Below are 12,393 nucleotides of genomic sequence, written 5' to 3'. Positions count from 1 at the left end.
TTCCTTTCCAATTTTTTTGTTTGCTATTATTTTCCTCACAAGCATGGACAGATACATGAAGACACACTGATTCCTGTTTAATTTTTATTTAATTTGAAGGAACAATCACGTTGTCTCGCACTCTCCCAAATCAAGCCCCAGGTCCTGCAGTATTATCTGCACTGACGAACTGAGGCACCGTGGGTAGCCCCACTCACATGAACAAAGCTTCATGTATGCCCAGCTGTCCCCTACATGACTGACAGTGTATTATTACCACTTCGCATAAATGACAATGGGATATTGAATCAAATATGACAAGATAGAAGTCTCCTCGATTCATAATTTCACACAGCACGCTGTTCTAGAAAAAAATTACCTCAATTATTCAAAAAAATGTTGAAGTATGAAATATTTACGGAGTAGTCTGAAATAGAACTGATGTTTTGAAATAATGGCTAAACAGGCTTTCTATGATCTTACAAGGCATCTAAAATATTTACGTTAACTGGGATGAGCCTTGTAGCCAGTATCAGCAAAAGGTGTGCTTTTTATGTAAACAGCTGCGGCATGACGGGTACAGGGGCTGCTCAGAGCCCCACTGCTATCAGCGTACGGAGATTTGAGCCTTCAGCACTTGTCTTACTATATCAGGCTGCCAATATAAGAGATTCAGCAACAGGAGAGGTATAAATGCATGCCAAGATGTCCTTTAGGAAATCATGCCATGTAACCAAGTTTTAAGAGCCCTGAAGCAAACGTAAAGCTTTTTTACAGAAAGCTGAAGAGCTGAACACCGAGGAAGGCAAGGTCTCATTTTGTCTGCAGGTTATGCTTAAAAGAATTACACAAGCGAGGAAGAAGACAACTTTCTGGGTACTGCTAGGGAACACAGTGACTCCAGCTGAACACGTCTTACTACCTTAAATTGCCTTTGTAGCCTGATCTGTCAGACCCTGCTTGGGGTCCGTGTGGCAACTTCCAACCATGAGGAGCAGCACATGGCTGGGTGGTCTGAACAATGCCGCCACCAGCTGGGCATGTACCGATGGTGGGGATGGGCTTGGCTGTAGAGCAAGGTAACCATATTCCTCCTGAATAACACATACACATTGGAAAAAGCAGTTTTGTATTGGCTAAATCTGCTCCCAGATGTGGGACAGCTATTCTGCAATTTCAACTCTAAATAACCTCAGAAACTTTGATCTGTTATAGTTTGCTCAGATTTGGCCATTTGTAGTGAAAACCAAAGAGTAAGATTCACTTGATGGTCGACGCTGGACTGTGGGAAATCATAGCTTAAGGCTCTTTGACTCCCAGGAGGATCTGAATCCTTCTTTTCACCTTTCCCTCCCTAACTAATGTCATGTGGGGTATCACAAAATGAGAATTCCTCCAAACTCTCCTGCTCCTGCAGCTCTACCCAGTCCACTGTTTCAACACTAAGTCAAAGAAGATGACTACTCTGTGGTTACCACCTTCTGTTCCCGTGGCTACCCAGCCGTGCTGCTCTGTAGCATGAGGAGGGTTCCTACAGAGGAACATGCTCCTGTATGGACAGGCATAGGATAAAATTTACATCTTCTGCACCTTGTGTGAATGCCTGAGCCACTGAGCTTGTAGGTAAAATAATTCATCATCTTTCCCACCAGTCTTGTGAATCTCGGTCATCTTCCTAGTTTCAGTACAAATGCCGACGTACAAATTTTTTTTTTTTTGCTAGAAGCATTTTCTTTCTTTATTTTGGACCAATTTGAACTGGTTTATTGAGTGGATGAAGGATGAGAGAGGAGATTTTGGACTGCAAAATCAATTATTTGTACAGCCATAAGGATCTGTGGAAAACTAGGTCTCACAGTCTCTCTAATGATGGGAAAGAGAAAGAATGGATATGAAGAAATACATACAAAATTTAAAGTTTAACTTAAGAGTTCACTGTTTTGGTTTTGCTTGATACCTCCATTTTAGTGTTTATTATCTCAAGTCCTGGATCCTTGAGAAAGTGAACTACTTGGAAGCTGTCTTACATCTAGCATATGTGAAGGATCTTGCTGGAATGAAGCATTAGTATTAGAACACAGACAGTCTTTAAGGACTGTCAAATGAAGGACACAAGTACATACTTCTGGGGATGCAGGAACTCCTGTATCTGGTGAGAATATTGCACATTTGATGGTTTGAAGAGAAGGTTGCATGGTGACTCCTTCATGTCTCAAACAGTGGGATGTTCTGACTCGATGATCTGAGAAACTCAGTGTGACTACAAAACCTGTATGTGAAATGACTTTCAGAGACAAGAGAGGGACTCAGATGCTATGTTAAATGAGTTGTAGGAAAGAATATACACACTTTTTTCCCTGGAAATGTCTGACACTTTCCATAAGGGCAACAATGGCAATCATGTAAAAAATGAAAATGAAATCATTTTCTTAGGTAAACCATTAGTGATCAAGCTAGGGTAAGTCTTCAGTTCTTTCTTGATGAGGTGTTTGAAAAAACATCCAAGGAAGAAAGCACTATGTGTCACACCATAGATGTCTAGGAACTGAGTTTAATCTTCGTGCTCCTAAACATAGCTCCACAACTTCTTCATGCTCAGTGGAGATCCAGACCTTTAATGTACCAACATGTTACATATAGTACAGCTGAGACAGTAACTTTAGAACTGAACTTTAAATTGGTCAGGAACTTGTCAGAATCTGCACTGAGCATGCATGTATGACTGCTTTTATACTCTTCCCACTACTTGACAAAACTATTCCTTTATTCCTCTGGTAATCCTGCCTCTGCCCAGAATAGACATTAGTTTGCCCACAACAGACTGAGAAAAGCATGGGTCAAACTACATACAGATAAGTATGTAAGTTACGTAGACACAACAGATGACAAGAGTTTGCTATGGGAACATGGTGCTGGCAGATAGTCTGAGTTTACAGAAGTACTTAGACTAGCTCACCACCAGGGCTGGTTACGTAGTGTAGACCTATCTCAGAAAGAAGGAGGAAAAGTTGTTTAAACTCTGAGCAGATAGTCAGGGAAAATTGTGCCAATTTGATAGAACTAAAGTGGTGACAGAGTGGAGTGCTCAGCTTTGTTATCCCACCATATTTAACAGCACATAAGCTTGGCTATTCCTCTGTAATTACTTATAAAACTTGACCTCCTTCATTTCCCTTTAAGTTTATTGTTGGAACATTTATTATGAGATTCTGACTTCTTTGAAATGAAGGAGTGTAAGATGTCAAATTTAGTTTCTGCTTGCACTATATAGATCCAGGGGTTGCACGATGATTATGCAAACAAAAAAACCTATGAAACTTGATTTGTACTTGGTGAATGCATAATGCCAGCCATCTGATATTATTTCAAGAGAAGTGGAAAAATTAGGTGGCAAACACAATTTTGGCAAAAGCAGTTCTTCAGATGCAACATGTGCAAATCATTATTTTGTCTTGCAGAATGGTTAAGGAAATGCATTATGAAATGGCAATTATATAATTAGTGTGTTAAGCAACTTCACAGAATGACAAGTGATTAAATACGTATCAACAAACAGACATAGCATTACTCTGATTAGTATGTGGAAAATGCCACAGAATAGCTCTAGCAAGTACAAGGTGGGCAAAAAAGCTGAGTGTACGCTTTGCTAATGGCTTTCTTTGTCTAAAATGGAGGTGCCTACAAAATAGGCAACTGGAATTTGACTGAGTGATAGTTTTAATTCATAAGGTTTGAATTGTGTTAGCAGTCCTAGAAATTAAAATGAACATAGCCATTAAAATGAAAATGCTGCCCATCAGGGTCAATGTGAAAAATCCAGACCCTTGTCAATCGCAGCTGCAACACAAACTACTAGGGGGGGGTCTCCTTCCACTTCATTTTTGGCTCCATCTCTGTCATCAAGTTTTGTTTAGTAGGTGTATGTCTATCCATTTTTAATTGTTGAGTAGGAGAAGAACCTACCTCTGTTGTCTTCCCCCTGTTTTTCCCTGGCAGAAAATAAGCTGTTAGACTTCTTGATATTGCAAGTGGGCTGAATCTCCTGCTGCAGTGTGAGAAGGCAGAAAACTAACTGACACTTTTGGCTTTTCCAAACTTCTCCAACACCTTTCCCTTTTAAGCTTCCTCCCTTCACTAACAGCCACAGCAGCAAGAAAATTCAAGACTTTTACATTTCACCATTGGCCGGCTGAGCCTAAAGTAACAGCAAAACAAATCAAACCAGAAACAGATTGCAAACTAAGGATAGCAAACAGCTGGCCTGTGGTCTGCGGAAGGTTGGCTCATTGCACGCTGTTAATGCCTTTCTTTTCACTTCCACATGCTACACTGCACTGAAAGCCTGATAAGGTATTTTAATGCAAGAAACTACTAAGGGTGCAGTTCCAAAACAGCTGAAATTCTCTAGGTCAGGGCTGCTACAGTCCTGCTCTTCCTCCTTCCTTCTGTGTGCATTCCTGTTCTCTTCTTTATGCCAGATCATGCTACTGCACAGTGAACAGGTTTAACAGTACTAAACAAGACAAACATTTCTACAAGAAAATCACTTTTCTGTACAGTTGATTTTTGCCTCATCCTCTTCAAGTGACATTTCACAAGGTGGGTAAGCTGATCTAATAGCTTGCTGCTGTGGAAGGGGATGGCTCCCCCTCCTATTCTCTTGGCTGGGCAGTCCTGACGTCTCCCTTGTTTCAGCTCTGGTACTCATCTAAGCCCCAGTGGGTCCGTTCAACCCACTTAGCTGGCTAAAAACGTGAGTTAGTTTAGGAAGCAGACAGGATTGGAGATGGAGTCAATGAGAAGGAACAACCAAAGCTGAGTCTGTCACCTTGAAGATATTCAAAAGCTGCCTGGACACAGGCCTGGGCAGCCTGTTCTAGGTGGCCCTGCTTGAGCAGAGGCGTTGGACCAGATGACCTCCGGAGGTCCCTTCCCACCTCAACCGTTCTGTGATTCTGTGAACCTCACCCCTCTTGTGAAACCTCACCTATAGTTGTCACCAGGATATTTCAACTTTTTTTTTTTTTTTCCAACAGAATACCACATACGCGGTCTTTGTTTGCCATCATTTACATGCTAAGCATGTGAGATACCCAGAGACTGCAACAGTAGTGTTTCATACCCTGATGACATTACCATGTAAACAAACATGCATACACAGAGCACTGAAATATCTTTTTCTCTGTCTTCAGCAAGAGGCAGTCACATTGGGAAGCTACTCAGGAAGCCCTGAATGAGAGCACTGAAAAGGTCTGGCAGGGAGATAGTCATGCCTTGGTTTACATTCTGTTCCCATTTGGCAGTTAATTAGTAACTCACTTTTTGAAAATGAAAGATTACACAGCCTGAACAAATAGAAACGTTTGATCTCAGGCTCGTCAAGGAAAACTTCAGCAGCTGCCAGGGAAAAGCAAATGTGCTGTCACGTACATCAAGTCTGAGATAATGCAAAACAGAAGATGAAGAATACGGAGAGAATGTACCAATGCTTCCACACACAGTTGTGGGGAGCACAGCAGATGAGGAAAAAGTACCAAACACCAGACAACAACTTAGTGAGCCTAACTAAAACCTGATGGGACAACTCCTGACTGCAATGTCAGCCTAAGAGGTGCAACTTTCCTGACACAACAAGAGAAGACTGAAGCGTGGTGCTATATATCAAAAGCAGATTATATTTCTGTCCTAAGTGAACTGTCTCTTTTGGAGCACCAGGCACTCAGCTGTGGCCATGCCTGACTCACCCTGAATGTTACAGAGCCATCAAGAAGGCAGCAGCCAGATCACACTGGCAGGAGAAGGAGACCTAGCTGCGTGAGATGTTTTTTTACAAGATCAGGTAGGAATCCTTATGCTGAAGGGGCTGTGAAGGAATCGCCAAGCTCTGGGAAAGCGCTAGAAGTTTTTTACCGAGTCAAACTAAAGAAGCTACGCCAAAGAAATAAGAATGGCATTTATAGTAAATCAAGTAGAAATGAGCTAACGAGTAAAGCATATAACACCAGTCAAAAAAAGGAATACATGTATTTTTGAAAGAAAATCCTAACATTTTCTCATTTTTTAGTTATGTTCAGGCCACAAACACCCACTGTGAAGTAAATCTGTACATCTAGAACATACTAATTTTGCCTTAGAAAAAACTTTATTTTAAGCAGGAATTAATATAGTGTCCAGTAAGTAATCTTTTTTTTCTGACGTGGAAAGGTATCTTAACAAAAAAAATGAGTCCCATTCACATCTTTTTTGCCTACAGCATTGGACAACTTCTCATCCTCTGCATACTCACTGACTACACCATTATTTTGGGGGGCTTTTGTCTTTCTTACAGAGCAGTCCATCAGCGACTCCCACTGGCATAAATTCCCTAAGTGCTGCCTCTCGAGCACGCTCTACAAACTATTCTCAAACCATATCAAATACAGAGATGTGGACCTTCACATGTATTATGTATTTGCTGTTACGAGGTAAAGTTCTTCTAAAACCTTAAAATTCAATGCTCCAAGCACCTTCCCTTGAGCTTCTCGTCCACCTTTGAGGTCTTTTTTCCCTAGAAAACTACTTCCACCTTTGCTGTATGCAAACGACATCAGGAGCTACTCACCTCTGGGCATGACCACAATCTGTTAAACCCACCCAGAAAGGCTCGTTTGCAGGCCTACAACTGTGGTTTGCTACATACCACTTTTCATTTCGCTTGTCACTGCTGCCTGTCAAGCTTTCCATCAGCGATTTCTGAAACTGCTGAGCGTGGCACCTTCTTTTCAGTACAGCCCCTCCCTGTTGGACTCTCTTATCAAGTCTATCTCATCAGTAGCTCTTCCACTTCTACAGTTTCTGTCCCTGCTTATTCTCTTTTCAGCTATTTTTATATTTCAAAATAAAAGTGGTAATAGAGGTAGATTATATATAACATTACACAATTTTTACCTGTCCTAGAAGATAAAAGCATTCTATTTTTTGCATTATAAAGTGTAGGAAGGTTCTAAAAGCATGCTCTAAGATACCACATGAGTATAATGGATGGGATTAAGAAAGCAGGGACTAAAAGTATAAGAGTAAAAGATTCCTTGTCATCACTTTAACAGCACGTCTCTTTGGGACTATTGGGTGAAGTAAACAGCAGAAGTCAGTAACAAACAAATGGGCAGTATTGCCAGCTCAAAAAAACATGCATCTGTTAAAAACTTCAAAATCATCAAAAAGTATTAAAGTACTGAGACTTTAAGAAAATGCACTGGTCTTTGATCTGTCTCCTGGAATTTAGAGAACTGGTCACCCCCCAACGAACATCAAGTTACTGGGGGTTAAAAATTCAGTTTTACAGGCAGAGTACTCCATGGCAAGCATTCAAAAATCTTAAAATGAGCCCAGTCTGTTCTTCCTCATCACCAGGACTGACTTTAAAATAATTTTATTAAAAAATGTATGTTCATACTTTAAATTTGCCTGCTGCTAAGCAAGCCTTAAGAATGCATCCAAGATATTTTTTCCAGGGTTTTCTTCACAGCTATGACAGTCACAGGGGTATGATACCCCTGCAGCAGAGCTCTACAGTCACTTAGAGCTGAAGCATTCAGAAAAACAGCAATTACTATAAAGCCAGTAAAGACTGTAACGTTGCAAGGTTCCAGAATATACATGCAGACGTGGAAGCTGAGTTTGACACTGGCTTGTTCAAGACGTAGCAGAAGTGTCACTTCTTAGACTGCAACTATGTCACAGGCCATCTTGTATGACACAGGCTGTCAAATTTAACCTAGGCACCATGATACCGAGTCAAATAATTTGTGTTGAGTGCAGTACACCTTTAACAACTTTATGGTATTGACTAGAATACTTCAGGGAAAACAGAAATCTCTGTTTCCTTCAATAGTTTGCTCTGATAGCATTATACCTTCTAACTGTATCAGTAACAAGCAATCCAGTGTTCAATACTTTGAGAAGTTAATCAGGCAGAACCCTCTAAGACTTTCAGACTAAGTAGCAGAGAAGATGTCTTTATTCATTTTGGTGTGGTTTTTGAGCACTCTCTTCCACCTACCTCTAACTGTCTCTCTTTATCCCACTTTGTGGCCTTTACACATTCACTGCCCCATTTCCCTGCACTTTTTAGTTTTCTGCTCCATTCCACCTGTTTTTGCTTATATAGCCTCCCATCTTTGAATTTTTCCCTTTTCTGTCTCCCTCTTCTCATAACCTGAATTTTCTTAGTCACACAAATAGAGTAACTACCTAGACTTCCGTTCTGTTATTTTGTGTCACCCACATTCAGTTCATTCCTCAGCTTCACGCTGTATGCCTAAAGACGATCACAAGCCCTGAAAATAGATTGCCTCCAGTCCCACAGCAAGGTAAAAAAATACCAAGATTCATTACCATGAAGGACAACCTCTGGTTTGCTTCAGAAAGCCACTAGAAAGCGGTGAGCATTTTAACTAAAAGCTAATTGTAGCTAAATTCTACTGAAAAAAACCAAATAGTGGCCATTTCGGAAAGAGAAATTTATAGTTATAGTCAGATACTGGGAAACATAAAATAGCAAAACAAATCATTCAGGAATAAAATACTCTAAGAAACACTAAATTTCTACTAAAGTGGTTGGCATACCTGAATGCAAAACCCAACAAAACATGTAGCAGGCTAGACTGCAGTGGTACTTTAGGAATGTTTCCCTTTTCTACAGTTTGCCAAAATAAAAATGAAAGACCAGAAACTGTGTCCACAACACTGCTTCATGATCAAATGAGATATGCCTTGTCAATCAGACATTTGAAATACACACTAATTAGTGTACCACTATGAAATGTTTATCTTAATCTTAAATTGCTCAAATGAAGTATGTGGGGAAAAAATTTGAACTCATTAAAATCACAAGCTAAACCAATCAAAAGAATGAAAACTCCCTGCAGAGTATAGCAAAAGAGCAAGTGACTTGAAAAAACTGCTGTGTCAAGTCTTGGCATATCTGAAAAAGCAAGATAACATACTTATGTTGGATTGTAACCACACTAGTATCTGCTGGGTAACAAATCTCCCACTGGCTGTGAATAGAGAGATATATCTATATTACAAAACACAAGCCCAATCTAAAAGGTAGATTTGAGTGCTGGAGATGCCATTGGGAACCTGTATTTCTTTTTTTTTTTTTTTCATTTCTGTGTCTTTTCTTAATCAAGGTATGTGGTCAGCTGTAGTTCTTCTGCCACAATATAGTGACAAATCTGGTATACAACTGTTTTATTAGATATTCTCATACAACAGATTCCATTACTTTGGCACAGAGAAACTATTCCAGACACATTCAGACAGTCCTCCATTAAAAAAACTAGGATTTATAGAATCTGTGTTTTAGAACTATCGTGAGAAAAATTATCTTCATAAGAACAGAAGTGGACAGATCTTGAAGTCAAACTATGTCAGCCCTCACAGCTGACACAAAACAACATGCCTCCATTGAAATCACAGCCTTTTAATCATGTAATACAAAAGAGATGATTTAAAAGTAACAGATGACCTAAGTTTAAGAAGAGTATCCAGAATTTAAGTTTTATAGCATATGGCTATGCTGCACTTATTTTATCTGAAACTTTAAAATGCAGATAATTCTGCTTAACACAGGCACAGCATTTCTGTCTCCTATTTCTACAAGAATAATAAGAGTATCCAATAAACCTGCTGTCAGGGAAATTGTAGAAAAAGAAGCAAACTCATACCAATCACACAGGAACAAGACAGAAAAGTTGTGCTTTTTTAAGTTGGTCCATTAAGAGCTCTAATTTTGTCATTAATTAATTCCAGTTCCTGACAAATACTTGATGCACATTCTGTTTGTTTGCTAATGATTCATTTTTCTCTGCTTATTTAGGTGGTGCAAATAGTGCTTCAATCCAGTCCTGCCACCCCCCTTATCAAACACAAGCAGTCAGTAGCATCTCTCTTCCCCCGAAAGTGGAATTCCATTGATATTTAGGAAGTGGATGAGCAGAACTTTGTGACTCCTGACCAGTGTGGAGATCTATTTTATGACCCACTGGTTGGCACTTGGCTTTTAGATGATTATTGTCTTTGGCTTTCAGCTCAGATGAAACCTTTGCAGAAGTGATGTGGGTTCAATAACGCAACAACCACCCCATCATGCAATGACAAAACATTTCTCTTTCCTTTTTGAGAACCCTGTGGAAAATTACATAACTAAAACCAATTATGAAAATTTTTTTAAACTTAAAATTGAAGCAAGATTAGGAAATTCTAGCTTCATAATGCCCCAAGCAAACTTAATTCTACCCATTTGTGAGCATGCTATCATATAATATTTATCTATGTGATTTTATGCATTTTTTTTTCCTCCCAGAAGAATGTCCTGTTTGGAGCACTGAATGGGTACACTTGGGATCAAACTAACGCTGCACACAATCTGGAATTTCCTAATGGTAGGTGCTTGACTCTGCAGGCTCAATAACACTTATTCATTTAGATGTCTTAAATATATAATTATTCAGATGGTTTAAATGTGCTTTTTGCTTACAAAGTCTTTTTTCTGTTTACATATCATACTCTAGCCTAAATAAATGCTAAGACAAAGGCCAAGCTGGCTGGTAGCCCAGAATGTAGTTGTTACCCAATTGACAGGGACCACCTTAAATTCATTGAAATGTCTAAATATTGTATTTGAGTTATAACTGTATTTTAAAAGGCGATCTTTACTGAAATTAAAATGGAGTGACTTTAGACCAGCATAAACAAGTTGCTGGATGAAATGAGAATTGAATGGATTATGTCTGTTGAAGTATGGTCTGACTTACCACAGCTCTCCATTACTGTAAACCACCAAACACTTCAGGACAGGAAGTATCCTCATGTTACCATGTAAATAACTAATGGGCTTAGTTTATGTTAACAACTAACTTAGAAACTTCCAATAAAAAAACCCACCAACCTAAAATACGGCTGTGTCTGAACGTTTTCCCCAAAAGTAACTAATTCTGATAATTCTTAAGGTGAGTTTTCCTTTTTCCTCAGAGAATCTTACATAGAGTCTGATAAAATGTATGGTAAATGTGAACACAGCACAATTTAAAGATGGCCTGTGAAGGCAAATAAAAATGGTACTTTTTCCAATCTACTGAAGATCTGAAAGGTGCAAGGTTTGGTTCAAAGTTTTCTTCTACTTGTTTCCTCTTTGCTTTTAAAAATTTTGGAGCATCAAAGTCTTGTCTTGCTTTTATACGTAAGAGTGTTGGAGGACAAGAAGGTTAGAATGGAAGTCCCCCTCAGTTCCCACCTGAAGCAGCAGGGTGATGAGTGATTGAGATTTTTTTTTTCTCTTGGCTTTTCACCAGAATATTGAATTCAACATTTTAAGAGCAGCCAAACAAAATGGGAGTTTTACATAGTCTGGTTAAAAATCCCTTTCCCCTCTCACATGCCAGTTTCTTGCGACAGAAGATTGCTAGAGATGATGACTTCATCTCTGCTTTTTCAGCTACCCATAGTCTTGTAGTAAAAATAGGATAGACAAGACCTGATACATATATAAAATTAAACAAGACCTTTGCAGAAACCTTACATCTGACTTTAAAACCAAAGCAATCTCTTCAGGCTTTCCTATATGTCTTAAAAGTATGTAAAAGGCAACACAGTTTTGTCTCCTTTTTGGGTCACTCTTTAGATCTAATCAGGATTTTACTGTGGCAAGACAGGCAAATCCCAGTGACAAGAACATGCCATATGAAAAGCACAAGATGTGTTGAAATTTAAAATTTACTAATACTGACATTCTGGCCTTACTAGATATTAATAAAATTACAAGAGTGTGGGGTGAAGGTATTATACCTGGTCATGGCTGGCTTCAATGGAGCTTCCGAAACCTTGGAAAGTCATCTGCACAGGAGACAGTGTCAAACAGGTCATACACTCTTTGCCATTTTGTCTATCACTGTAGTGTACCTATAACAGAATAACATACGTAATCTGCTAAACACCAGGTTTGTACAAGGGAGTCATGCTAAAATACTGTCCCTTTTCAACAAGTTTGTAAGAAGAATTCCAAACATTTACATTGAATTCATCTTTAATATAAAACAAGGAGTGTGTAAATATTCTAGGTAGTCACATACTGAACTGGGGCCAAATTTTCTGATATGTCTGTCGGAGAGTTTTTGAAGTGCTGTGTTCTTCAGTTTCTGAGACCCTTGAGACCGAATTCAAGATGTTGCATCTATACAATTATAAGAATCTGGTTTCAAGTTACAGTTTCCAGCCTAGATGTCATTTTTAATGACATTTTGTACCTTAGTTATAAAACATCCATGTAAATCATTATACCTCCAAAAACTTGACAATAACAGTTTAAATTTTTCAGTTGTAATTCCATTTCTACCAAAATCCACTAACTCTTTGGACATGGCTAATGTT

At 39.1% G+C, this 12,393-nt stretch overlaps 1 protein-coding gene across 3 annotated transcripts in view; it reads right to left on the bottom strand.

Annotated features, from left to right (window-relative positions):
- Window positions 1-12,393, bottom strand: part of STAU2 (staufen double-stranded RNA binding protein 2) — a 180,027-nt gene that overhangs the window by 52,015 nt on the left and 115,619 nt on the right. For 2 of the 3 annotated variants that reach the window (XM_075416003.1, XM_075416005.1), the window contains exon 13: window positions 11,812-11,925. The exons of the other annotated variant lie outside the window; for it this stretch is intronic. In XM_075416003.1, coding sequence (XP_075272118.1) covers window positions 11,812-11,925 — 114 coding nt within the window. The remainder of the gene's footprint in view (window positions 1-11,811; window positions 11,926-12,393) is intronic. 3 annotated transcript variants of the gene reach the window in all.

The sequence above is a fragment of the Opisthocomus hoazin genome, chromosome 3, assembly GCF_030867145.1.
Source record: "Opisthocomus hoazin isolate bOpiHoa1 chromosome 3, bOpiHoa1.hap1, whole genome shotgun sequence".
Taxonomy (NCBI): domain Eukaryota; kingdom Metazoa; phylum Chordata; class Aves; order Opisthocomiformes; family Opisthocomidae; genus Opisthocomus; species Opisthocomus hoazin.
The sequence above is the reverse complement of the archived record's forward strand: the minus strand, read 5'-3'. Positions and strand labels throughout refer to the sequence as shown.